The following is a 26,051-nucleotide window of genomic DNA, read 5'->3' as shown; positions in this document are numbered from 1 at the left end:
AAGGTGAGGTGAATGATAATTCAAGAAAACTAGGGAGTGCCGGTAACATTTCAGTTGGGCTTTTATGTATAAGCAGAAGTTTACAAGATACACATAGACTCCAGAGTGAAACAATCTGTGCATGAAAATTGATTTGATACCATGGTTGAAGAAGAGCAAAGTAGATAGAACATAAGATCTTGGATTCATTCAAAAGATGTTTGGAAAGAATGAAAAACCACGGTGACTTGAGTATGTCAGCTTCTTACAGAATTCTGTGTCTGTTACTATTCCTTATGGCATTTTTAAAAAACAACCCAGTACTTAAGAACAAATAATCTGTGAGCTAAGAATAGCCCACTAGTGTTATACCTACAGTCATATATTTTCTGAAACAAGAACATTTCTCATTAGCAATGTTCTCAAGGCCCCTCTCACATCTTTGTTTCTCAAGGTATAGATAATGGGGTTTAAGAGTGGGGTGAGTATGGTGTAGAAAAGAGAGACAAATTTTCCCTGTTTTTTTGAGCTACTTTTGGCTGGATGAAGGTACATAAAGATGATGGTTCCATAGAAAATAATGACCACAATCAGGTGGGAAGAACAAGTCCCAAGGGCCTTCCAGCACCCTTTTGCTGATTTTATCCTCAGCACGGCTTTTGTTATAAAGCCATAGGAGACTAAGATGAGTGACACAGGTACAATTAGAAAAATTACACTAGCCACAAAGAGTTCTATTTCATTGAAAGTTGTGCTCACACAGGCCAGCTTAATGAGCACAGGAACCTCACAGAAAATGTGGTCCAGTTTGCGATGACCACAAAGGGGCAGTTGAACAGTAAGGGAGCATTGAATTAAGGAGGTGATGAGTCCACTGAGCCATGCTACACTGGCCAGGGATGCACAGAGCTGAGGATGCATTATAGTTGTGTACTGCAGAGGCCGGCAGACAGCAGCATATCGGTCATAAGCCATGACTGCTAGGAAAATACACTCAGAGGAGCCCAACCCCGTGGCCACATAGAGCTGGGCCACACATCCACCATAGCTCATGTTTTTTTCTTTCTTATTCATGGTAACCAGCAACTGTGGGGCAACACTGGTGGTAAAGCAAATGTCCACACAAGAGAGATTGCTGAGGAAAAAGTACATTGGGGTGTGGAGTTTGGGGGCTAAACAAGATACCAAAATGATGGCAGTGTTCCCCAGAATGTTCAAGACGTAGAAAAGCAAAATTATGACAAAAAGGATCCTTTCTAGTTGGGGCTCATCTGAAAACCCCAGAAGAAGAAATCCCTTTTCAGAACTGTTGTTGTTTTCCTCCTTTGTCCTGTAGAGTTCAATTTATAAAAGGATTAATATTCTAGGGAAAAACGATGATAAGGTGAACAATGGTAAACTGTGGTGTTTATCTAACATCCTTTTATAACATTCATATTGTAAAGACTGATAGTAATTTTCTCAATGTGTGTTATTTGATGGAAAATGCCTCCTCCTTCTGTTTCCTTGAGCACATATCCCTCTTTCAAATGGCTACAGCACTAATGAAAACACCATCACAATACTTTCTCTTGGAAACAGGCTTCATGCAATGAACAGCAAGCTGGAAAAAGCAGATGAATGAATTAATGATATAGAAGACAAAATGGAAAATAATGAAGCTGAACAAAAGAGTGACAGAGGAATTCTGCAACATGAGAATAGACTTAAGGAATTCAGTGACTCCCTAAAACATAGTAATACTCATATTATAGGAGTCCCAGAAGAAGAAGAAGAGAGAAAAAGGGCAGAGAATTTAAGTAAAGAAATGAGATGAAAACTTCCTTAATCTGGGGAAGGAAACAGACATCCAGATCCAAGAGGCATAGAGAATTCCCATCAAAATCAACAAAACCAGGCCAACACCAAGACATATTGCAATTAAATTTGCAAAATATTCTGCTAAAGAAAAAAAAATCTTATAAGCAACAAGAAAAAAGAAGTCCTAACTTACAAGGGAAGCTGGAGATTTCTCAACAGAAGTTTAGGAAGCCACAAGACAGTGGCATCAGATACTCAAAGTGCAGAATGGGAAAAATCTGCATCCAAGAGTATTCTATACAGCAAGGATATCATTCAGATAGAAGGAGAGATAGAGTTACCAAAACAATTGAGCCCTACATCAGGCTCCCTTCTCAGTGGATAGTCTGCTTCTTCTCCCCCTACTTGTGTTCTCTCTCATTCTCACTCACTCACTGTGTCAAATAAAAATTAAAATAAACAAATAAATAAATAATAAATAAGTGCGTTACCCAAACAAAAAACAAATGATGAGTATTAATTTTTGAAATATTTCAATGCTGTTTATAGTCACCTAGTATTTATTATTTTTGCTTATAATTTATTTTGAACACATTATGTTTTAGTACATAATATTTGAAAAATAAGATATATAAATTTTTTTTTAAATTTTATTTTTTATAAACATATAATATATTTTTATCCCCAGGGGTACAGGTCTGTGAATCGCCAGGTTTACACACTTCACAGCACTCACCATAGCACATACCCTCCCCAATGTCCATGACCCCAACCCCCCCTCTCCCAATCCCCCTCCCCCCAGCAACCCTCAGTTTGTTTTGTGAGATTAAGAGTCACTTATGGTTTGTCTCCCTCCCAATCCCATCTTGTTTCATTTACTCTTCTCCTACCCCCTTAACCCCCCATGTTGCATCTCCTCTCCCTCATATCAGGGAGATCATATGATAGTTGTCTTTCTCCGATTGACTTATTTTGCTAAGCATGATACCCTCTAGTTCCATCCACGTCGTCGCAAATGGCAAGATTTCATTTCTTTTGATGGCTGCATAGTATTCCATTGTGTATATATACCACATCTTCTTTATCCATTCGTCTGTTGATGGACATCTAGGTTCTTTCCATAGTTTGGCTATTGTAGACATTGCTGCTATTTAAAAAATTTATATATCTATAAACCCGAATGTTTATAGATATATAAATTTTTAAAATAACATTAATTTATACTATCTTGATCCAAATATCATTGTTAACTGCCAAGTACACTAGAAGAAACAACTTGTTTTAGCAATTGTTTTGTTAAATGTAATTGAAGTTGATTAGTATTTATTACCATAAATGATAACATTGTAAAAAAATACAATTACTTATACTTTATTTACTTTAAAGTTTTATTTATTTACTTTAAAGTTTTCCCCAATAGGACTAGTTGACAAAATGTATGACATTAAGCTTGCCAATCTTATGTATGTACTATAATCAATGTTTCTTCCTGACATGACTGAAAGCTATTCATGTCAACTTACCATGAACAAATTATATTTTATTATTTTTAGCTTCTAATGTAATTTTTGAAAATATTGCTTTAATATTTATTTTTAAGGAAGTTGTTTGTTATTTGCATTTATTATTTTTTCTATGTATTTGTATATTTTGTTAATTTTTAAGTGATATGTTTGAATATTAAAATTATTTATGCAGGAAAATAATTCACCTCCTGTTTTCTTTTTATGCAAATATTTTATTTTAAGATGTAATCAAATATCTTGATCAATATTCAGACTACTATCAAAGTTATATTGCCAAATATTATTCCATATCTATAATTGTGTGCATGCATAAAATTACATCATAATCCAAGTGAAAATCAATGAGAAAATTTAGTTAAAATGAAGACTTACACATTTAGCCAAAGCTGGTCAATGGACATTAGGGGCTTAACATTTGATGCATGGCATCATTAAGATCAAAGCTATAGACTTTCATGAAAAGAGGAGAAAATGGAACTCAAAATGAAACCTACTCTAAATCTGGTGCTCTCAATAACAAATAGCATGGAAGATGAGGGGAGATGGAGAGGAGAAGGGAGTTGAGGGAAATTGGAGGGGGAGGTGAACCATGAGAGACTATGGACTCTGAAAAACAATCTGAGGGTTTTGAAGGGGCGGGGGTTGGGAGTTTGGGGGAACCAGGTGGTGGGTATTGGAGAGGGCATGGATTGCATGGAGCACTGGGTGTGGTGCAAAAACAATGAATACTGTTATGCTGAAAAAAAATTAAAAAAAATAAATTAAAAAAAGAGTTTATTTGAAAAAAAGAAGAAATGTTTATTTGTATATATCTTTGTTAATCAAGATGAAATGATAAAATGTTAAACCTATATAGGTCCTCTTACTCAAATTATGCTTGATTCCTTGTGATTTGTAATACTACTGAAATTATATATATGTTCTATTTATCTATTCATAAATATATAACTTATAAAGTATATGTTATAAACTTATTATATATACTTTACACATAAAGTATATATAATAAGTATATATATGCTTATAAGTATATATAAGTATAAAATATGTATACTTTATATTTATGAATATATGTACAATGTGTCATACATATAAATTATATTTTATATATTTATGAATATATAAATATAACACATGTAATTTAAACATTATATATGTATTATATATTATATATTTTGAATACAAATATATATAAAATATATAATAAAGAGACGTTTGTGTATAACATATAAAGTTCATAGGATACTGTCTTATTACAGCAATATAGAAATTTATCTGAGTTCAGAACTGTGTAACATAATTTTCCTTCTTAAGGTAAGGCACAAATAGTAAAAAATCCCCCTGTGTTTGAGTAGCTATCAAAAAAAAAGTTTTTATTTGAGATAGAATAATTTAGAGGAAAAAGGGAAAAAAATCTTTGATCTTACAGGCATTTTGTTCATGGCTTATCATATTAGCTATTAGTTTTGCTAATAAAATGAGGGATATCCATACTAACTAATCATATACTCAGAAAATGTTTTCTTTTAATTATATACATATACACATATGTGTGGGTGTATACGTATGTATTTTTTCAATGTTTCCTTGTCATATGCACTACCTCTCTCTCCCAGTCACCATCATTTTCTACTATTTGGAACTCTGCAGAAGTACCCTAATGAAAATCTTTTGTACCCTTTTTAAAAAAGTATTACTCTATGCTGGCTGACTGAACATAATAAAGAAAAGTATTTCTTTTTAAATTATTTTTTAAAGACTTTATTTATTTATTTGACAGAGAGAGAGATCACAAGTAGGCAGGGAGGCAGGCAGAGAGAGAGAGGAAGGGAAGCAGGCTCCCCGCGGAGCAGAGAGCCCGATGTGGGGCTCGATCCCAGGACGCTGGGATCATGACCTGAGCTGAAGGCAGAGGCTTTAACCCGCTGAGCCACCCAGGTGCCCCTCTTTTTAAATTCTTATTTCATTTATTTTATTTATTGATTTGCAGAAAGACAGAGAACACACAAGCAGTGTGAACATCAGGCAAAGGGAGAGGGAGAAGCAGCTTTCCTGCTAAAAAGAGAGTGTGATACAGGGCTCAATCCTAGGACCCTGAGATCATGACCTGAGTTGAAGGCAGATGCGTAACTTATTGAGACACCAAGGTGTCCCCAAATCTCAATCAGCAGCTTCTTCACAGAGGCAAACAGTAAAACTTTTCTAATATAAGTAAGGAAGTTATGGGTGCTAGCACACAACTTTAATTAATTTTATAATCTTATTCTATTTTAATTTTTAAATATATACCAAACATTCAGGACAAGGAGTAACAAAAGAAAGTACAAATGACATCTTCATTATAATCAGGAGACAAAGAAAACCAACCAAATGCAAATGTCATGTAATAGAGAAAAAAAGGTACTGTGATTCATAAAAATTTGTGCTGAAAACCAAAAATGGGAACAGAAGGTCCTGAAAAGAAGAAGAGCAACATTCAAGGTCACTGATAGAAGCAGCACTCCAAAAATATCAGAAAATATTTTTCCTTATAAGAAGAGTTTTTTTTTCCATTAATGTGAATACCTGTGCAGAAGTCTGATAGGCAAAATGCAAAGAGAAATCAGAAGATACATCAAAAGAAAGGCTTGGAGAGAGCCTGGGAAGGAGATGGTGGAGCTAAGAGGAAGGATTGTCAAAACTGAGTAGATCACCATACCAGTCATGGCCAGGGATAATAAAGTAATAAGAAGTGAGACATGACTTTTATTCAACATAATACTGGCAGTCTTAGGCACAGCAATCAAACAAGAAAAAAATTAAAGGTATCCACATTAGTAAGGAAAAAGTTAAACTGTCACTATTTGCAGATGATATGATATTATATATAGAAAAATCCAAAAAAAAAAAAAAAGCTACTGGAAATGACAAATGAATTCAGTGAATTTGCAGGAAACAAAATTAATACCCAGAAAATGATAGTGGTTCTACACACCAATATCAAAGTAGCAGAAAGAGAAATTAAGAAAAGAACTCAATTTATAACAGCACCAAAAATAATAGAATACCTAAAACAAATAACCAAGACAGTGAAAGACCTGTACTCTGAAAACTATAAAGCACTGGTAAAAGAAATCAAATATGACATAAGTAAATGGAAAGAAATTCCATGCTCATAGACTGGAAGAATTAATATTGTTAAAATGTCCATATTGCCTAAAGGACATTATAAGTTCACAGCAATCCCTATCAAAATACCAACATTTTTCAGAAACTAGAACAAATAAAACTAAACTTTGTATGGAAACAAAAAGACCACGAATAGTCAAAACAATCTTTTTTTAAAAATATTTTATTCATTCGACAGAGAGAGAGATCACAAGTAGGCAGAGAGGCAGGCAGAGAGAGAGGGGGGGAAGCAGGATCCCCGCTGAGCAGAGAGCCCAATGTGGGGCTCAATCCCAGGACCTTGAGATCATGACCTGAGCCGAAGGCAGCAGCTTAATTCACTGAGCCACCCAGGCACCCATAGTCAAAACAATCTTGAGGAAGAAAAACAAAGCTGGAGATATCTTAAGTTCACAAGTCAGTTTATACTACAAAAGTATAGTAATCAATACAGTATGGTGCTGCATAAAGAATGGACACATACATCAATGGCACAGAATAAAGAGCCCAGAGGTAAACCTGCAATTATATAGTTAGTTATTCTATGACCAAAGGAGACAAGAATATACAATCAGAAAAAGACTCTTCAATAAACGGTCTGGGAAAACTGGAAAGCTATATGCAAAATAATGAAACTGGACCACTTTCTACTACCATACAAAAATAACCTCAAAATAGATTAAATATGTGAGATCTGAATAGATTAAATGTGAGACCTAAAATCATAAAAATCCTAGAAGAAGAAATAGGCAGTAATTTCCTTGAAATTGGTCACAACATTTTTCTAGATAAGTCTCCTGAGGCAAGGTAAGCAGAAGCAAAAATGAACTAGTGAGACTACATCAAAATGAAAAGCTTTTTTTAAATTAAATTTTATTTTTTTCCCAGTGTTCCAAGATTCATTGTTTATGCACCACACCCAGTGCTCCATGGAATATGTGTCCACCATAATACCCACCACAGGTTCACCCAGCTCCCATAATGAAAAGCTTTTGCACAGCAACGGAAACTAACAAAACAAAACAAAAAAGCAACCTATTGAATAGAAGATATTTGCAAATGGTATATCTCATAGGGAATTAATATCCAAATTATGTAAAGAACTTATACAACTCAACACCACAAAACAATCTGATTAAAAAATGGGCAGAGAACCTGAATAGATATTTTTCTGAAGAAGACATACAGATGACCAATAGACATATACAAAGATGCTCCACATTATTAATCATCCCGAAATGAAAATCAAAACCACAGTTAGCTATCACCTCAAACCAGTCAAAATGGCTAGTGTTAAACAGAGAACAAACAACAAGTGTTGTTTGTTGTAAAAGGAATCCTTGTACACCACTGATAGTAATGCAAATGGGTGTAGCCAGTATGGAAAACAGTGTGCTTAACGCAACATTATTTCAAATAGCCAAGATACAGAAGCAAACTAAGTGTCCATCAATAGAGACATGGGTACGGATGATATGGCACACACACACACACAGACACACACACACACGGGAATACTATGCAGCCATAAAAAGAAGAAATCATGTCATTTGCATCAGCACAAATAAACCTGGAGGGCATTATGGTAAATGAAATAACTCAAACTGAGAAAGACTAATACCATACAATTTCACTCATATGTGGGTGTACTCTAAAATAAATTAATAAACAATAAATTATTAAACAAACAAACAAAAAACTCAGAATCAGACCTTAATACAGAGAAGAAAGAAACATAGTTACCAGAAGGCAAGGACATAAGGAATTGGCAAAGTGAGTGAAGAAGAATGGGAGATAAACGGTCTTCCAGTTGTGAAATGAGTAAGACATGGATAAAAGGGACAGCATAAGGAATATAGTCAATGATATTGTAATAACATTGTAAAATGACAGTAGTTATATTTGTGGTCAGTATGGTATAATGTATAAATCTGTGGAATCACTATATTTTACACATGAAACCAATGTAATTTAGTGTGTAAACTACACTTAAATTTAAGAACAAGAAATTAGAAAGACATAAGACATCGAGAAAATTATGGGAGTGAATATGACAAAGCAGTAGAACTTGAGAAATGTGATTCCCCCATGACAGCAACTTCATGGAATCTAACTGGTAATAATGGTAAAAACAAATTAAATCTTTAAATAATAACATATGAAAATGCATTTTCTTACCAAAAATACTATAGAGAAAAGGAAACAACAACAAAAAATAATTAGCAAACTTTTTAGGAGAGCAAATAGATTGATCTGAAATTTGTTGTCACAAGCCAGATTTAAATCCTAATACAATACCGAAACTTTATTTACAATTAGAAAAACATTTCTTAATAAAGTAGTTTTGACAGTGAGAAAACATCATGAGGCTGAAATACAAGAGTCAGAGATTTGATGACTTGTCAAGAAGAGGTCATTGCCAGAGAACAGAGAAATGTAAAATGGGAATTAGCTTGAGTCAGGAAAGAATTTGAAAAAAATAATGAAGATTAAACTGAATGGTTGCTTCATGGTTAATATTTGGCAGTAAAAAAAAATCTAGGGTTAATAAATCAAGTAGTGAAAGATGAAGCATATTTAAAGATAGAGAGTAACAAACACTAGGAAATATGAGCTAGGATTGGATAATAAAAAAAGAGAAAAGATATTTGAAAGGTATTTTATCTTGTTTATATTAGGGAACCAGTACACATCGCATAAAGAGAAATAAAACAAAGGGCATGTTACTCTTTATAAAGTATAATTTATACCTTATGAATGTGTTGTTAAAAGAAAACTGAACGAATATATAAAATTGGTTATATAGACATAGACCCCATAGTAAAAAAAAGTCTTTAAAATAAAGCAATAAAATGATATAGATTAGTAAAAAATGCAAGATAATACAATATAAATTTATTAGATATATCAATAAGTATCATTGGGTTTAACATACTTAGTAAAGGGAAAATATTACTATTCTCTCTCTCTGGCAGTCTCTTTCACCAGATAAATTGTGGCCTCTTTTTTTTTTTTTTTCAATTCATTTAGGTCTCTTCTCCATTATTTGATTATTAGAGAAGTCTTATTTTATAAGTTAATGTTAAATTGTCATATGCTCCTTACCCTGTTTTATTTTTATTCACGTTAATCATTTCTCATATTTTTATCATGACTTTATTATCTCTTCTCCATAATAGGATGTAAATATAAGAATTGTGACATTTTACCTATTTTTATCACTTGTATTTCCCCAATTTTTGACACAATGCCCACACCAGTGTAGAAGTTCAAAAATAATTTTTTAAAGGGATATACAAAATCATTTAGAAGTGACATCAGCAAGGTGATGGAATAGTTGACATCAGAGTTTAGTCTCCCTTACAGAAATATGAATTAGCAACTATCCACAGACAACAACACATCCATAAAAAACTCAAAACCCAGGAGTGAGACTGAAACAGCCCCCTAAAGCATGCAAACCAAAACCATCTACACTAGATAGAAGAGTAGAAGTTTAACTTTGTGCCATTCCTCCCCAGTAAACACTACTGTTTGGCCTATGATTTCTATAGTCAAGAAAAGAGATTTCAAGGCAGACATTAAACTTCCTTGGAATTCTGGAGCATTTGTCAGCAGCCCCATTTCTTTCTCATGTCATGGAGAATGCTGAGGAAATTGGAAGGGTTAGATCACCTAGGATCTCCCTTGCACAAAAAAAAAAAAAAAAAAGTGTAAAAAAGCCTCACAAGCTGGTGCATATGCATTTGTGATAAAACCATCTCCTTGCCGGCAACCTTACCTGACCAAAAAACCCAGCCAGCAGCTACAACCATTGTATATGGGATATATACAATCCCATATATGGCCAATGAGCACAATCAGCAGTTCTGTCTGACTAAGGTCCTTAATCAGTGGTCCTGTCCATTTGTGGCTCCAAGCCTTGTGACCCTCTTTGACTACAGAGGAGAGAGGACAACACTATTTATTCCAGTCTGTAGTACCACCCAAATGTGGGACATAGCCTGAAACCTCATTTTACCTGGGACCACCAATCACAGCCAGTGGACCTACCTGATCATTTAGTCCATCTGTAGCTATGTTCAAATGTAGACTTTCTGAAAACATAGCCCAGCCAGTGACATCACCTATTAAGGGAGTAAAACCTGGGATATTGCCTGACCAGGGATGATTACAGAGTCCAGGCTGTGGCTCAGTATGATCACAGAATTTAGCCAGTCACACTGCTTCTTCACAGAGCTCAGCCTGAGATCCCAAGAACTTACAGAATGTAGCCAGTGGCATTGCCTGGGCAAGAATCACAGCATACATCCCTGTGTGTCCAGGGAGCCCAGTCAGTGGTCCCGCCTGAGTGTAAAGCCCAGCCAACTACTATGCTGTACTATAGAGTCTAACTGGAAAGCCCACCTGACTAGCCAGTGATCTCTCCCATTCAGAGGGCCTAGCCATAAACCCTGGTAGTGGAAGTGCCAGATCACAGAGCCCAGCCAGCTGATCTGCTGAACCATAATTTAGATAGAGATCTTAGCTAATCTCAAGGTTCACTGTCTTCACCAAACCAGAGACTTCAGTAGAATGCCCCTCTTCCCCATGTATACTAGAAGTTAGCCTGACTGGAACACCAGTTTGAGATGACTGGTAAAGATCATTTTCTGTCAAAATGAACATGTGAATCATGTAACAAATGGCCACTTTCTCAAATGTGCAGACACCAACATAAAGATGCAAGGATCTTGAAGACAATGGGGAACACGACACTACTAATGGAAACCAACACAGCTTCAATAACACATCCTAAAGAAAGATCTATGAACTGATTGACAAAGAATTCATAATAATTCTTTTAAATAAGTTCAGTACATTAAAGAAAACCCAGATAAAGGACTAAATTAAATTAGGAAAATAGTAATAAATGAACAAAATGAGATGTTTAACAAAGAAAAAGAGACCATAAACAAAAACAAAAAGAAATATATAACTAGGGAAGAGACAAGATGGCGGGGAAGTAGGAGGAGGCGCCTTTCAACCTGTACCCTAAAGTGAGCTGATTACCTACTAAAGAATTCCCATCACCCATGAAAACAGCCTGAGACCACAATTATACACGTCTGGATCTCTACAGGGGCAGAAGACGCCAGTGGGCAGGTAAAGCGGAGTGGGAACTTCGGACAGATATCAGAAGTGGGGGAGGGAGCCACCAGAGGCAACCAGTTGGAAAGTAATACCCCAATCTGAGGGCGCACTGCGTCTGGGGACAAGCATTAACTTGGAGTCTGGTTGAAAGCACTCAAAGAGAGCAAAGGATTGCGGGGGGGGGGGAATTGCGGGAATCAGGGCGGCTAGGGACAGGGGCTTAAGTCCCCACACCCAGGACAGCCTCCCCTGGCGCTGAGCCAGAGAGAGTGTGGCGGAGAAACCAGGTCTTGGTCCTGAGCCTCCCAGCGTGCCCCAGATCGCATGGGGTCTGGCTTCTGTGAGGGGCTGGGAGCCTCGCCAGAAGGCAGAGTCTCCAGAGCCAGAAGGCAGAGGCTCCAGAGCCAGAGGGCAGGTGATACAGAGCCTGAGACATGACATCCCCGCCCCGTCCCGCGCTCTTGGACCCGCGCCATTCCACCAGAGCCTGAGATGCACACGCACCCCACATAATCCCCTGAGAGAGGTGCGCACAAGCCGAGCGCTCTTAGACCCAGAAAGACCAGGCACTCCCAGCCCGGGCCAGCAGGAAAATCTCAGCATGCGATCACTGCTTGGAACTTCTGTGGCAGTCTGGAGCTGCCCAGACAGGCGCCACTGCTGTGGTTTTGGGTACAAACAGAAAATCCTGCATCCCCAGGGACCGCGACTCGGAACCTGCTCTGCCAGCAGCCAAGGGGGAATTTATTTGGGCTCTGCAGCCAGACTGAGGCTTCTCTCTCAGAGGGAGGTCAGAGTGCAGTTCGCTCTCCTCTAAACCAACAGAAATCATCAAAAGCAGTCAAGGCAAGGAAAAAAAAAAGTGAACAAACGTAAAAACCTCCAAAGAACAAAAGCCTGAAAAAACCAGTTTCCTCAGAGCCCACCCCCTTGAGGGGGGCAGGAGGACTTAACTCAGGGAACATCATTGACTGAAAACCCACGTGGCAGGCCCCTCCCCCAGAAAACCAACCAGGAAAGAAAAAAAAAATAAAAGACAAGAAAACAACCACCACTACTTCATAGGCCAACTTTTATTTTTAACTCATTCCCACTATTCTGGCTCATTTTTTTTTATATAGATAATTTTTTAACCTATTTACCATCACAGTGAGATGTCCAGTACATCAAACTCCATAATAACCTTCTAACCTGAACTTTTTGATTCATACACCTGTGTTTTTCTTTTGCATTTCTATTTATTTATTTATTTTTTTAATTTTAGTTTAGTTTAGTCTAGTTTATTCCTTTTTTATTTTTATTTTCTAATACTCATATAGAGTTAAACTTCAAGGTAATCCCCTTTCCCCAATCAATGCTACCCCTATAGGTAAACCAATTTTTAACCCCCCTTTATCTTAGGAAAGTTGAGTCCTTTAACAGAGATATCAAGATACATCCAGGAAGAATCAAAACAACCTTCCTCGCCCACACTGAGAATTTATAACCACTCTCCCATCTTTTTCTTCCACCAGTGTTTCTGTGTTTTTGTGTTTGTCCAGAGAGTATATAAATCTTACACTTGGGGTTCTTTTTGATGAGGTTCTTCCTTTATTTGCTTATAAATAAATAAATATAAATATATATATATATATTTTTTTTTTTCCCTCTCTTGTCATATACTTTTATCAGTCTTTTTGTTTGTCTGTTTTTGTTTGTATACTTCCTAAATCTTACCTTGGGGCCCATTTGGGCTGAACCTTCTCTTTTATCTTCCCTTTTTTTCCTGTCTTTCTCTCTCTCTCTCTTTTTTTCTTTTTCTTTTCTCTTTTCTCTCGTTTGGGTGGGGGATCCTGATTGCTCAGAAGCGTTCCAGGGTGCACCTTGACTGCACCACGGTTGATACATCCAGCTACATCCATTCAGTCAACTCTCACCAAAATGACTAGGAGGAGGAATGCCCAACAGAAGAAAAATACAGAGGATGGGACTTCTGCAACAGAGCTAATGGCTATCAACATAGACAATATGTCGGAAAGAGAATTCTGGCTAACAATTATCCAAGGAATAGCTAGGTTGGAGAAAGCCATAGATGACCAAACGGAATTGATTAGGGCCGAACTGAAAGCGACCAGGGAAAATGTTCACAATGTTAGGGCTGAGCTGAAAGCTCTCAATGAGTTCCAATCTAATCTAAATTCTCTCAAAGCTAGGGTAACTGAAACAGAAGATAGAATTAGTGATCTGGAGGACAAACAGATAGAGAGAAAGGATCAAGAGGAAGCCTGGAACAAACAGCTTAGAAACCACGAAAACTGAATCAGGGAAATAAATGATGCCATGAAACATTCCAACGTCAGAATCATTGGAATCCCTGAAGGGGAGGAGAAATAAAGAAGTCTAGAAGATATAGTGGAACAAGTTCTTCATGAAAATTTTCCCAATCTCATGAATGGAACCAGCGTTCATGTACTAGAGGCCAAACGGTCTCCACCCAAGATTATAGATTACAGAAAAACATCAAGGTAACTGATAGTCAAATTGAGGAATCATAATTGTAGGTATAATCTCTTGAAAGCTGCTAGGACAAAGAGGAGCCTTACTTACAGAGAAAAGCCCATCAGAATAAAGTCAGACCTGTCAACAGAAACCTGGCAAGCCAGAAAGGGCTGGCAAGATATATTCAGGGCACTCAATGAGAAGAACATGCAGCCAAGAATACTTTATCCAGCAAACTGACATTCAAAATGGATGGAGAGATAAAGAGTTTCCAAGACCGGCAAGGCTTAAAAGACAATGCAGCCACCAAGCCAACACTGCAGGAAATATTAAGGGGGGGATCTATAAAAGAGGAAAAATCCTAAGAATAGCATTGAACAGAAATATAGAGACAATCTACAGGAAGAAAGACTTCAAAGGTAACACGATGTCAATAAAAACGTATCTATCAATAATCACTCTCAATGTGAATTGCCTATGCACCCATAAAACGGCACAGGGTTGCAGATTGGATAAAATGACAGGACCCATCCATATGTTGTCTACAAGAGACCCATTTTGAACCTAAAGATACACCCAGACTGAAAGTGAAGGGATGGAGAAGCATCTTTCATGCCAATGGGCCTCAAAAGAAGGCTGGGGTAGCGATTCTCATATCAGATAAATTAGATTTTAAACTAAAGACTGTAGTCAGAGGTACAGAAGGACACTACATCATTCTTAAAGGGACTATCCACCAAGATGATCTAACAATTGTAAATATCTATGCCCCCAATATGGGAGCAGCCAATTACATAAGAAAACTGTTAATCAAGATAAAGAGTCATATTGATATGAATATATTAATAGTAGGAGATCTTAACATGCCTCTCTCAGTAATAGGCAGATCATCGAAGCAGAAAATCAATAAAGAAACAAGAGCATTGAATGACACATTGAACCAGATGGACCTCATAGATATATACAGAACATTCCACCCTAAAACAATAGAATACTCATTCTTCTCAAGTGCACGTTGAACCTTCTCAAGAATAGACCACATACTGGGTCACAAATTTAGGACTCAACCGATACCAAAAGGCTGAGATTATTCCCTGCACATTCTCAGATCACAATGCTTTGAAACTGGAGCTCAATCACAAGGAAAAGTTTGGAAGGAACTCAGACACCTGGAAGCTAAAGACCACCTTGCTTAAGAATGCTTGGATCAACCAGGAGAGCAAAGAAGAACTGAAACAATTCATGGAAACCAATGAGAATGAAGACACTTTGGTCCAAAACCTATGGGATACAGCAAAGGCAGTCCTAAGGGGAAAATACATAGCCATCCAAGCCTCCCTCAAAAATATTGAAAAATCCAGAATACACCAGCTGTCTCTACACCTTAAAGAACTGGAGAATCAACAACAAATCAAACCAACTCCACACATAAGAAGGGAAATAATCAAGATTAGAGCTGAGATCAATGAGGTAGAAACCAGAGATACTGTAGAATGTATCAATGAAAGTAGCAGCTGGTTTTTTGAAAGAATTAATAAGATCGATAAACTATTGGCCACACTAATCCAAAAGAAGAGAGAGAAAGTCCAAATTCATAAAATTATGAATGAAAAGGGAGAGATCACAACTAACACCAAGGAAGTAGAAACAATCATGAGAAGTTATTATCAACAGTTATATTCTAATAAGCTAAGCAACCTAGATGAAATGGATGCATTCCTGGAAAACTATAAACTCCCAGAATTGAACCAGGTATAAATTGACAACCTGAAAAGAACAATATCTAGTAACGAGATTGAAGCAGTGATCAAAAACCTCCCAAAAAACAAGAGCCCAGGACCTGATGGATTCCCTGGGGAATTCTACCAAACTTTCAAATAAGAAATAACACCTATTCTCCTGTAGCTGTTTCAAAAATTTAAGCAGAAGGGAAACTTCCAGACTCTTTTATGAAGCCAGCATTACCCTGAACCCCAAAACAGGCAAAGACCCTACCAAAAAGGAGAACTTCAGACCAATATTCCTGATGAATATGGATGCTAAGATTCTCAACAAGATCCTAGCAAACAGGATCCAACAACACATTAAAAAGATTATCCACCATGACGAGGTGGGATTCATCCGTGGGCAACAAGGATGGTTCAACATTCGCAAATCAATCATGTGATAGAACAAATTAATAGGAGAAGAGAGAAGAACCACATGGTCTTCTCAATTGATGCAGAAAAAGCATTTGACAAAATCCAGCATCAGTTCCTGATTAAAATGCTTCAAAGTATAGGGATAGAGGGAACATTCCTGAACTTCATCAAATCTATCTATGAGAGACCCTTAGCAAATATCATCCTCAAAGGGAAAAAGCTCACAGCCTTCCCATTGAGATCAGGAACACGACAAGGATGCCCACTCTCACCACTCTTCTTCAACTTAGTATTAGAATTCCTAGCAACAGCAATCAGACAACAAAGAGAAATAAAAGGTATCCAAATTGGCAATGAAGAAGTCAAACTCTCTCTCTTCACAGATGACATGATTCTTTATATGGAAAACCTAAAAGACTCCACCCCCAAACTACTAGAACTCATACAGCAATTCAGCAACATGGCAGGATACAAAGTCAACGCACAGAAATCAGTGGCTTTCTTATACACTAACAATGAAAATACAGAAAGGGAAATTAGAGAATTGATTTCATTTACTATAGCACCAAGAAACATAAGATACCTGAGAATAAACTTTACCAAAGAGGTAAAGGAACTGTACTTGAGGAACTACAGAACACTCATGAAAGAAATTGAAGAAGACACAAAAAGATGGAAGACCATGCCATGCTCATGGATTGGAAGAATAAACATTGTTCAAATGTCTATACTGCCTAGAGCAATCTATACTTTTAATGTCATTCCGATCAAAATTCCACCGGTATTTTTTAAAGAGCTGCAGCAAATAATCCTAAAATTTTAATGGAATCAGAAGAGACCCCGAATCACTAAGGAAATGTTGAAAAAAAAAATTGGGGGCGTCACGTTACCTGATTTCAAGCTTTACTACAAAGCTGTGATCACCAAGACAGCATGGTACTGGCATAAAAATGGAAACATAGACCTGTGGAACAGAGTAGAGGGCCCAGATATCGACCTTCAACTCTATGGTCAAATAACCCTCGATAAAACAGGAAGAAATATCGAGTGGAAAAAAGACAGTCTCTTCAATAAATGGTGCTGGGAAAACTGGACAGCTATATGTAGAAGAATGAAACTCGACCATTCTCTTACACCGTACACAAAGAGAAACTCAAAATTGATAAAAGACCTCAACATGGGACAGGAATCCATCAGAATCCTAGAGGAGAACATAGGCAGTAACCTCTTCGATTTCAGCGACAGCAACTTCTTTCAAGATATGTCTCCAAAAAAAAAAAAAAGGAAACAAAAGCGAAAATGAACTTTTCGGACTTCATCAAGATCAAAAGCTTCTGCACAGCAAAGGAAACAGTCAACAAAACAAAGAGGCAACCCCCGGAATGGGAGAAGATATTTGCAAATGACAGTACAGATAAAAGGTTGATACCCAGGATCTATAAAGAACTCCTCAAACTCAACACACACAAAACAGATAATCATATCATAAAATGGGCAGAAGACAGGAACAGAAACTTCTCCAATGATGACATACAAATGGCTATCAGACACCTGAGAAAATGTTCATCATCACTAGCCATCAGGGAGATTCAAATGAAAACCACATTGAGATACCACCTTACACCACTTAGAATGGCCAAAATTAGCAAGACAGGAAACAACATGTGTTGGAGAGGATGTGGAGAAAGGGGAACTCTCTTTCACTGTTGGTGGGAATGCAAGTTGGTGCAGCCACTTTGGAAAACAGTGTGGAGATTCCTCAAGAAATTGAAAATAGAGCTTCCCTAGGACCCTGCCATTGCACTACTGGGTATTTACCCCAAAGATACAGATGTAGTGAGAAGAAGGGCCATCTGTATCCCAATGTTTATAGCAGCAATGGACATGGTCTCCAAACTGTGTATAGAACCAACATGCCCTTCAACAGACGAATGGATAAGGAAGATGTGGTCCATATACACTATGGAGTATTATGCCTCCATCAGAAAGGATGAATACCCAACTTTTGTGGCAACATGGATGGGACTGGAAGAGATTATGCTGAGTGAAATAAGTCAAGCAGAGAGAGTCAATTATCATATGGTTTCACTTATTTGTGGAGCATAGCAAATAACATGGAGGACAAGGGGAGATGGAGAGGAGAAGGGAGTTGAGGGAAATTGGAATGAGAGGTGAACCATGAGAGATTATGGACTCTGAAAGACAATCTGAGGGTTTTGAACAGTGGGGGTTGTGAGGTTGGGGACCCAGGTGGTGGGTATTAGAGAGGGCATGGATTGCATGGAGCACTGGGTGTTGTGCAAAAATAATGAATACTGTTACGCTGAAAAGAAATAAAAAATTTAAAAAAATATTGGCAAAGTTGATAATCATTTAGAAAAGCAGAATAAAAAAGACAGAAGACAATCATATTAAGATAGTACTGGAAATGCTAGCTAGAGGAACCAGGCAAGAAAAAGGAATAAAAGGAATGGAAAGAGGAAAGGAAGAAGTAAAATTGTCTCTGTTTGCAGATGGCATGGCCTTATATATTAAAAAATCCTAAAAACTCCAGGAGAAACAAAACAACGAACAAACAACCAATGAAATCATTGGAACTAAAAAATGAATATAGTAAAGTTTCAAAATACAAATCAATATACGAAAACATTTTTCTATAAAACTAATAATGAAAAATCACAAAAAGAAATTTTAAAATCCCATTTATAATTGCATTGAAAAGAATACAATCTCTAGGAATATACTTAAATAGGAGGTGAAATGTTTGTACACAAGAAAACCTGAGAAATTGGTTAAAGAAATGAAAGATGACAGAAATAGATGGAACTGTATTCCATGTTCCTTTTGCTTATTTGTTTTATTTCTTATTTGCAAATATGAGTGAAATCACATGGTATCTGTCTGTCTCTGACTGATTTATTGCACTTAAAACACAAAGAGGCAAACCAAGAAACAGACTCTTAACTCTGGAGAACAAATTGATGGTTAACAGAGGGAAGGTGCATTGGGGGATTTAAATTGGTGATGGAAATTAAAGAGTGCTCTTGTGATGAGCACCAAGTTTTGTAAGGAAGTGTTGAATAACTATATTGCATACCTGAAACAGATATTACACTCTATGTTAACTAACTCAAATTTAAGTAAAAATTTAAAAAAGAAGATATTCCATTCTTATGAATTGGATGAATTAATACTGCTAGTATATCCACACTCCACAAAACAATCAACATATCCAAGGCAATCTGTGTTAAGATTCCAATGGTATTGTTTGACAATAAGAACTAAATTTTAAGATTTGTATGCAGCCTTGTTAATTTTTTGTCATTCTAACTAGTGTAAGGTGGCATCTCAAAGTGGTTTTGATTTGAATTTCCCTGATGGCTAATGATCATGAATAGCTTTTTTAAAAATTCATTTTCACTGTACCAGAATTCATTGTTTATGCACCACACCCAGTGCTCCATGCAACACGTGCCTTCCATAATACCCACCATCAGGCTCACTCAACTTCCTACCCCTCCCGCACCTTCAAAACTCTCAAATTGTGTGAAATCTTTTTCATGTGTCTATTAGCCATTAGTATGTCTTCTTTTGAGAAGTGTCTGCTCATGTCTTCTGCATATTTTTTGACTTATTTGTTTTTTAGGTGTTAAGTTTGAGAAGTTCTTTATAGATCTTGGATATTAATTCTTTGACTGTAGTTTCATTTGCAAATATCTTTTCCTATTCCATTCTGTGGGTTGCCTCTTAGTTTTGTTGGCTGTTTCCTTTGCTGTGCAGAAGATTTTTATCTTGATGAAGTCCCCAAAGTTCATTTTTGCTTTTGTTTCCTTTGTTGTGGCTGATGTTGGAGAGGTTACTTCCTATGTTCTCCTCTAATATTTTGATGGATTCCTGTCACACATTGAGGTCTTTCACCAGTTAGAAAGGCAAAAATAAACAAGGCAATAAACAACAAATGTTGAAGAGGATGTGGAGAAAGGGGAGCCCTTTTACACTATTGGTGTGAATGCAAATTAGTGCAGCCACTTTAGAAAACAGTGTGGAGATTCCTCAAAAAAAAAAAAAATTAAAAATAGAGCTCTCCTATGACCCAGCAATTGTGCTATTGGGTATTTACTCCAAAGATATAGATGAAGTGACAAAAAGGACCATATGTACCCCTATGTTCTTAACAGTAATGTCCAAAATAGCCAAACTATGGAAAGAGCTGAGATGCCCTTCAGCAAATGAATGGATAAAGATGTGGTCTGTATATACAAAGGAATATTACTCAGCTATCAGAAAGGATGAATAGACAAATCATGAGATACTGTGGGCTCTGAGAAACAAACAGGGTTTAGGAGGGGAGAGGGGTGGGGGTTGGGTGAGCCTGGTGGTGGGTATTATGGAGGGCACATACAGCATGGAGCAATGGATATGGTGCATAAACAAAGAATTTTGGAACACTGAAAAAATAAAATTAAATTAAAAAAAAGAATGAATTCCCAACTTTTATGTCAACATGTATGGGACTGGAGGAGATTATGCTGAGTGAAATAAGTCAAGCAGAGAAAGACAATTATCATATGGTTTCACTTACTTGTGGAACATAAGGAATAGCATGGAGGACATTAGGAGAAGGAAGGGAAAAAGGAAGGGGCGAATCAAGGGGAGATGAAAGAGAAGAGATGGTGGACTCTGAGAAACAAACTGAGGGATTTAGAGGGAAGGATAGTGGGGTATGTGTTGACCCAGTGATGGGTATGAAGGAGGGCACGGATTGTATGGAGCACTGGGTGTTATATATAAACAACAAATCTTGGAACACTACATCAGAAACTAATAATGTACTGTATGGTGACTAAAATAACATAAGTAAATAAATAAACAAATAAATAAATATAAAACGAAGAAGAGATTTGTATGCAGCCACAGTGTCACTGGAAAGGCAAAAATCTTGACATAGAACAAAGCTAGAAGCATTCTGTCTTTTAATCAATCTATATTACAAATATATAATTTGTTTAAAATAGTATCATCCTGGAATAAAAACAGATGCATAAATAAGTTGGACATAGTTAAGAGCCCAGAAATAAACCCATGTATATGTCTCAAGTAATGTTTGACACAAAACTCAAGGATACACAATTTGGAAAGAAGAGTCTTTTATGAGTGGTGTTAGGAAAACGACATCCACATGCAAAAAAAATGAAATTGAAAGTTTATCTCAGAGTTCCAGTTCAAGATGGAAATGTAGGAAGACTCTGAACTCATTTCTGCCAGAGAATACAACAAATTACACCTATCAATGGAAAAATTTCTTCTGAAGAAGAACTGAGGGCTGACTGAACAGCTATTGAAAAGTAGAAGATAGAACAGTAAGAGAATAGGAGGAGATATGGACACATGATAACAAAGGAAAATTCCACTTCCAAAGCCAGAACAGCAGTGTGGAGGGATAGTAAAGAGAGACCAAGAACAGATCTTGTCCTTAGGCACAGAAAATACCCATGTATTAATAAACAACTACTCTATAAAACAGACAGTAGTAGAACACTGTCAAGTGGTGGAAAAGCTGCAAGATAGCTCTCCAGTTCAGAGGGACTAAAGACAACACTATATATATATATATATATATATATATATATATATATATATATATATATATATATATTTAAATTTAATTTTATCTTTTCAGTGTTCCAAGATTCCTTGTTTATGCATCACACCCATTGTTCCATGCAATATGTGCCCTCCTTAACACCTCCCACCAGGCTTACCTAACCCCCTACTCTCACCCCCTACAAAATCCTCAGTTTGTTTCCCAGAGTCCACATCTCTCATAGTTCATCTCTCCCTCCAATTTCCCCCAATTCACTTTTCCTTTCCTTCTCCTAATGTCCTCCATGTTATTCCTTATGTTCCACAAGTTAGTGAAGCCATATGATAACAGGCTCTTTTTGCTTGACTTATTTCACTCATCATAATCTCCTCCAGTCCCGTCCATGTTAATACTAAAGTTGGATATTCATCCTTGCTGAAGGAGGCATAATATTCCATTGCACAGAATTTACTTGTTTTCTTATACACTAACAATGAAAAAATAGAAAGGGAAATTAGAGAATAAATTCCATTTACTATAGCACCAAGAACCATAAGATACTCATGAAAGAAATTGAAGAAGACACAAAAAGATGGAAGAGCATTCGATGCTCTTGGATCGGAAGAATAAACATTGTTAAAATGTCTGTACTTCCTAGAGCAATCTATACTTTCAATGTCATTCCGATCAAAATTCCACTGGCATTTTTCAAAGTGCTGGAACAAAGAATCATAAAATTTGTATGGAACCAGAAAAGACCCAGAGTTGCTAAAGAAATGTTGAAAAAGAAAAACAAAGCTGGAGGCCTCATGTTGCCTGATTTCAAACTTTATTACAAGGCTTTGATCACCAAGACAGCATGGTACTGGCACAAAAACAGACACATAGACAAGTGAAACAGAGTAGAGAGCCCAGATATGGACCCACAACTCTATGATCAAACAATCTTCAACAAAGCAGGAAAAATTATCCAGTGGAAATCAGACAGTTTCTTCAATATGTGGTGCTGGGAAAATTGGACAGTTTTGTATAGAAGAATGAAACTCGACCATTCTCTTACACCATACATAAAGATGAACTCGAAATGGATAAAAGACCTCAACCTGAGGCAAGAATCTATCAAAATCCTAGATAAGAACATAGGCAGTAACCTCTTCAACATCAGCCACAGAAACTTCTTTCAAGACATATTTCCAAAGGCAAAGGAAACAAAAGTGAAAATGAATTTTAGGGACTTCATGAAATAAAAAGCTTTTGCACAGCAAAGGAAACAGAGGGACCAAAGAGGGAACCCACAAAATGGGAGAAGATATTCACAAATGACACTACAGACAAGGGGCTGATATCCAAGATCTATAAAGAACGTCTCAAACTAAACAGCCAAATAATAGATAATCACATTTAAAAAATGGGCAGAAGATATAAACAGACACTTCTCCAAACATGAAAAAATGTTCATCATCATTAGCCATCAGGGAGATTCAAATCAAAACCAAATTGAGATACCACCTTACCCCAGTTAGAATAGCCAAAATTTACAAGACAAGAAACAAGTGTTGGAGAGGATGTGGAGAAAGAGGAACACTCTTACACAATTTACATTCTTTTTTTTTTTAATTTAATTTAATTTATTTCAGTGTTCCAAAATTCATTGTTTTTGCATCACACCTAGTGCTCCATGAAATGCATGCCCTCCTTGATAGCCATCAGCAGCAGCGCCCAACCCCCCACCTCCTCCCCTCCAAAACCCTCAGATTGTTTCTCAGAGTCTACAGTCTCTCATGGTTCATCTCCCCCTCCGATTTCCCCCAACTCACTTCTCCTCTCCATCTCCCAATGTCCTCTGTGTTATTCCTTATGCTCCACAAGTAAGTGAAACCATATGATAATCTACTCTCTCTGATTGACTTATTTCACTCAGCATAATCTCTTCCAGTCCTGTCCATGTTGATACAAAAGTTGGGTATTCATTCTTTCTGATAGAGGCATAATACTACATTGTATATATGGACCATAACTACTTTATCCATTCGTCCTTTGAAGGGAATCTTGGTTCTTTCCACAGTTTGGTGACCCTGGCCACTGCTGCTATGAACATTGGGGTATAGATGACTCTTCTTTTCACTACATCTGTATCTTTGGGGTAAATATCCAGTAATGCAATTGCTGGGTGATAGGGTAACTCTATTTTTAATTTCTTAAGGAATCTCCACACTGTTTTCCAAAGTGGCTGCAGCAACTTGCATTCCCACCAACAGTGTAAGGGAGGGTCCCCTTTCTCCACATGCTCTCCAACACTTGTTCTTTCCTGTCTTGTTAATTTTGGCCATTCTAACTGGTATAAGGTCATATCTCAATGTGGTTTTGATTTGAATCTCCCTGATGGTTAATGGTGATGAACATTTCTTCATGTTTACATTTTTATCTCACCTTAAAAGCCTAGACTACAGCACAGTCCAGAAACCGTAATGGGCAGCTCAGCTAATCTCAGTTTGTTTGTGACTTTAGGAAGTCCCTTGTCCACAAGCCCACACGAGTCGTAGATATACTGGGGCACAGGATAATAAAAAAGAACAGAACAAAACAAAACAAAACAAAGAAAAAAAAATGGTTTAAAAGAGCTGAGTAGGGACTCCTGGGTAAGTCAGTCAGGTAAGCATCTGCCTTCATCTCAGGTCATGATCCCCGGATCCTGGGATTGAGTCTGGCATGGGGTTTCTTGCTCAGCTGGGATCCTGCTTCTTCCTTTGCCTGTAGCTCCTATTGCTTGTGCATGCTCTCTCTCTCTCTCTCAAATAAATAAGTAAAATTAAAAAAATAAAAAAGATTGAGGAACTGTGAGAACACTCTCTCCTCCTTCACCTTAAAATCCGAGACTGGAGCAAAGTCCAGATCATGGTAGACTTGCAAGCCTACATTAACCACTGTACAGTACTGGGGCACAGAAAACAAGCTACAATTTTGCATTTTTAATTACTTTTATGTTTTATTTTAGTTACTTTTTAAAATTTATGTTTTATTGTTTTGCTTTGTTTTTTTTTCTTTTTGTTTTGTTCTTTTTTTGAGTTCTCTTTTTTCTTCTCTTTATTCTTTTACTATTTAAATTTTTTATTATTTTCCTTTATTTTATCACTTTAAAAAATTTACAATTTTTCTTTTTTATCTCTGTGAAAAGCCATGGTTTAAGAGAATAAGCAACATATATAGCCACAGGTCCAGCCAGCCAGAAAAATTCACCAAGCACACATAGTCTGCATAAGGGACAACATACACAAGACCACACCTTCAACTTCAGAAGTGGCTGTTTCTCCTAATCTATAGGAAAAACAAAACAAAACAAGGCAAAGCAAAGCAAATCACAGAAAGTCAAGTAAAATGGGAGACACAGAAACATGTTCCAAAATAAAGAATAGGAGGAAAAAAACTCAGAAAAATAATTAAATGAAATGGAGATAAGCAATATGCCTGGTGAAAACTTTAAAGTAATAATCATAAAATTACTCATAAGGCTGGAGAAAATAATGGAATAATTCAGTAAGAAATTTAATAAAGAGATAGAAGATATTAAAAAGAATCAGAACTGAATAATGAAATAAGTTAAAAAATACACTAGCAGGAAACAACAGGTTAAAGGATGCAGAACACATCAGTAACTTGAATGACAGGGTAGGGGAAAGCACACAAGCTGAACAGGTAAAAGAGAAAATAATTTAACAAAATGAGGATAGATTAAGAAATTATTTGGACAGCATCAAGTGAACTAACATTCATATTATAGGGGTCCCAGAAGAAGAGGAAGAGGTATGGAAAACTTATTTGAAGAAATAATAACCAAAAACTTCCCTAACATAAGAAGGAAAATAGACTTCCAAGTCTAAGAATCACAGAGAGTTTTAAACACAAAAAACCCAAGGAGGTTCCCACCATGGCATATAATAATTAAAACATCAAATGTTAGAGTATCTTAAAGCAGCAAGAAGGAAACAAAAGTGCCTGCAAGGGGAAACCTCCAAGACTATCAGCTGATTTTTCAAAAGAAACTTTGCAAATTGCTGAAAAGAAAAATGCCTACAACCAAGTATACTGTACCCAGCAATGTTTATTATTATTATTATTATTATTATTATTATTATCATATCAGTTAACCACTGACTGGTACATCATTAATTTTTGGTGTAGCTCAATCAGTTATGTGTCTGACTCTTGATTTCAGCTCACGTCATGGTCTCAGAGTGGTGAAATGGAGCCCTGTGTTGGGCTTCA

At 36.7% G+C, this 26,051-nt stretch overlaps 1 protein-coding gene across 1 annotated transcript in view; it reads right to left on the bottom strand.

The window, feature by feature from the left end:
* Positions 1-357: 357 nt before the first annotated feature.
* LOC116861473 (olfactory receptor 2G6) overlaps positions 358-26,051 on the bottom strand; it is a 57,921-nt gene continuing 32,227 nt past the window's right edge. Inside the window, exon 2 of the mRNA XM_032848094.1 lies at positions 358-1,309. Coding sequence (XP_032703985.1) covers positions 358-1,309 — 952 coding nt within the window. The remainder of the gene's footprint in view (positions 1,310-26,051) is intronic.

Source organism: Lontra canadensis, unplaced genomic scaffold, assembly GCF_010015895.1.
Source record: "Lontra canadensis isolate GAN:19392208 unplaced genomic scaffold, GSC_riverotter_1.0 scaffold199, whole genome shotgun sequence".
NCBI lineage: Eukaryota > Metazoa > Chordata > Mammalia > Carnivora > Mustelidae > Lontra > Lontra canadensis.
Note: the sequence above shows the minus strand (reverse complement) of the source record. Positions and strands in the feature narration are given on the sequence as shown.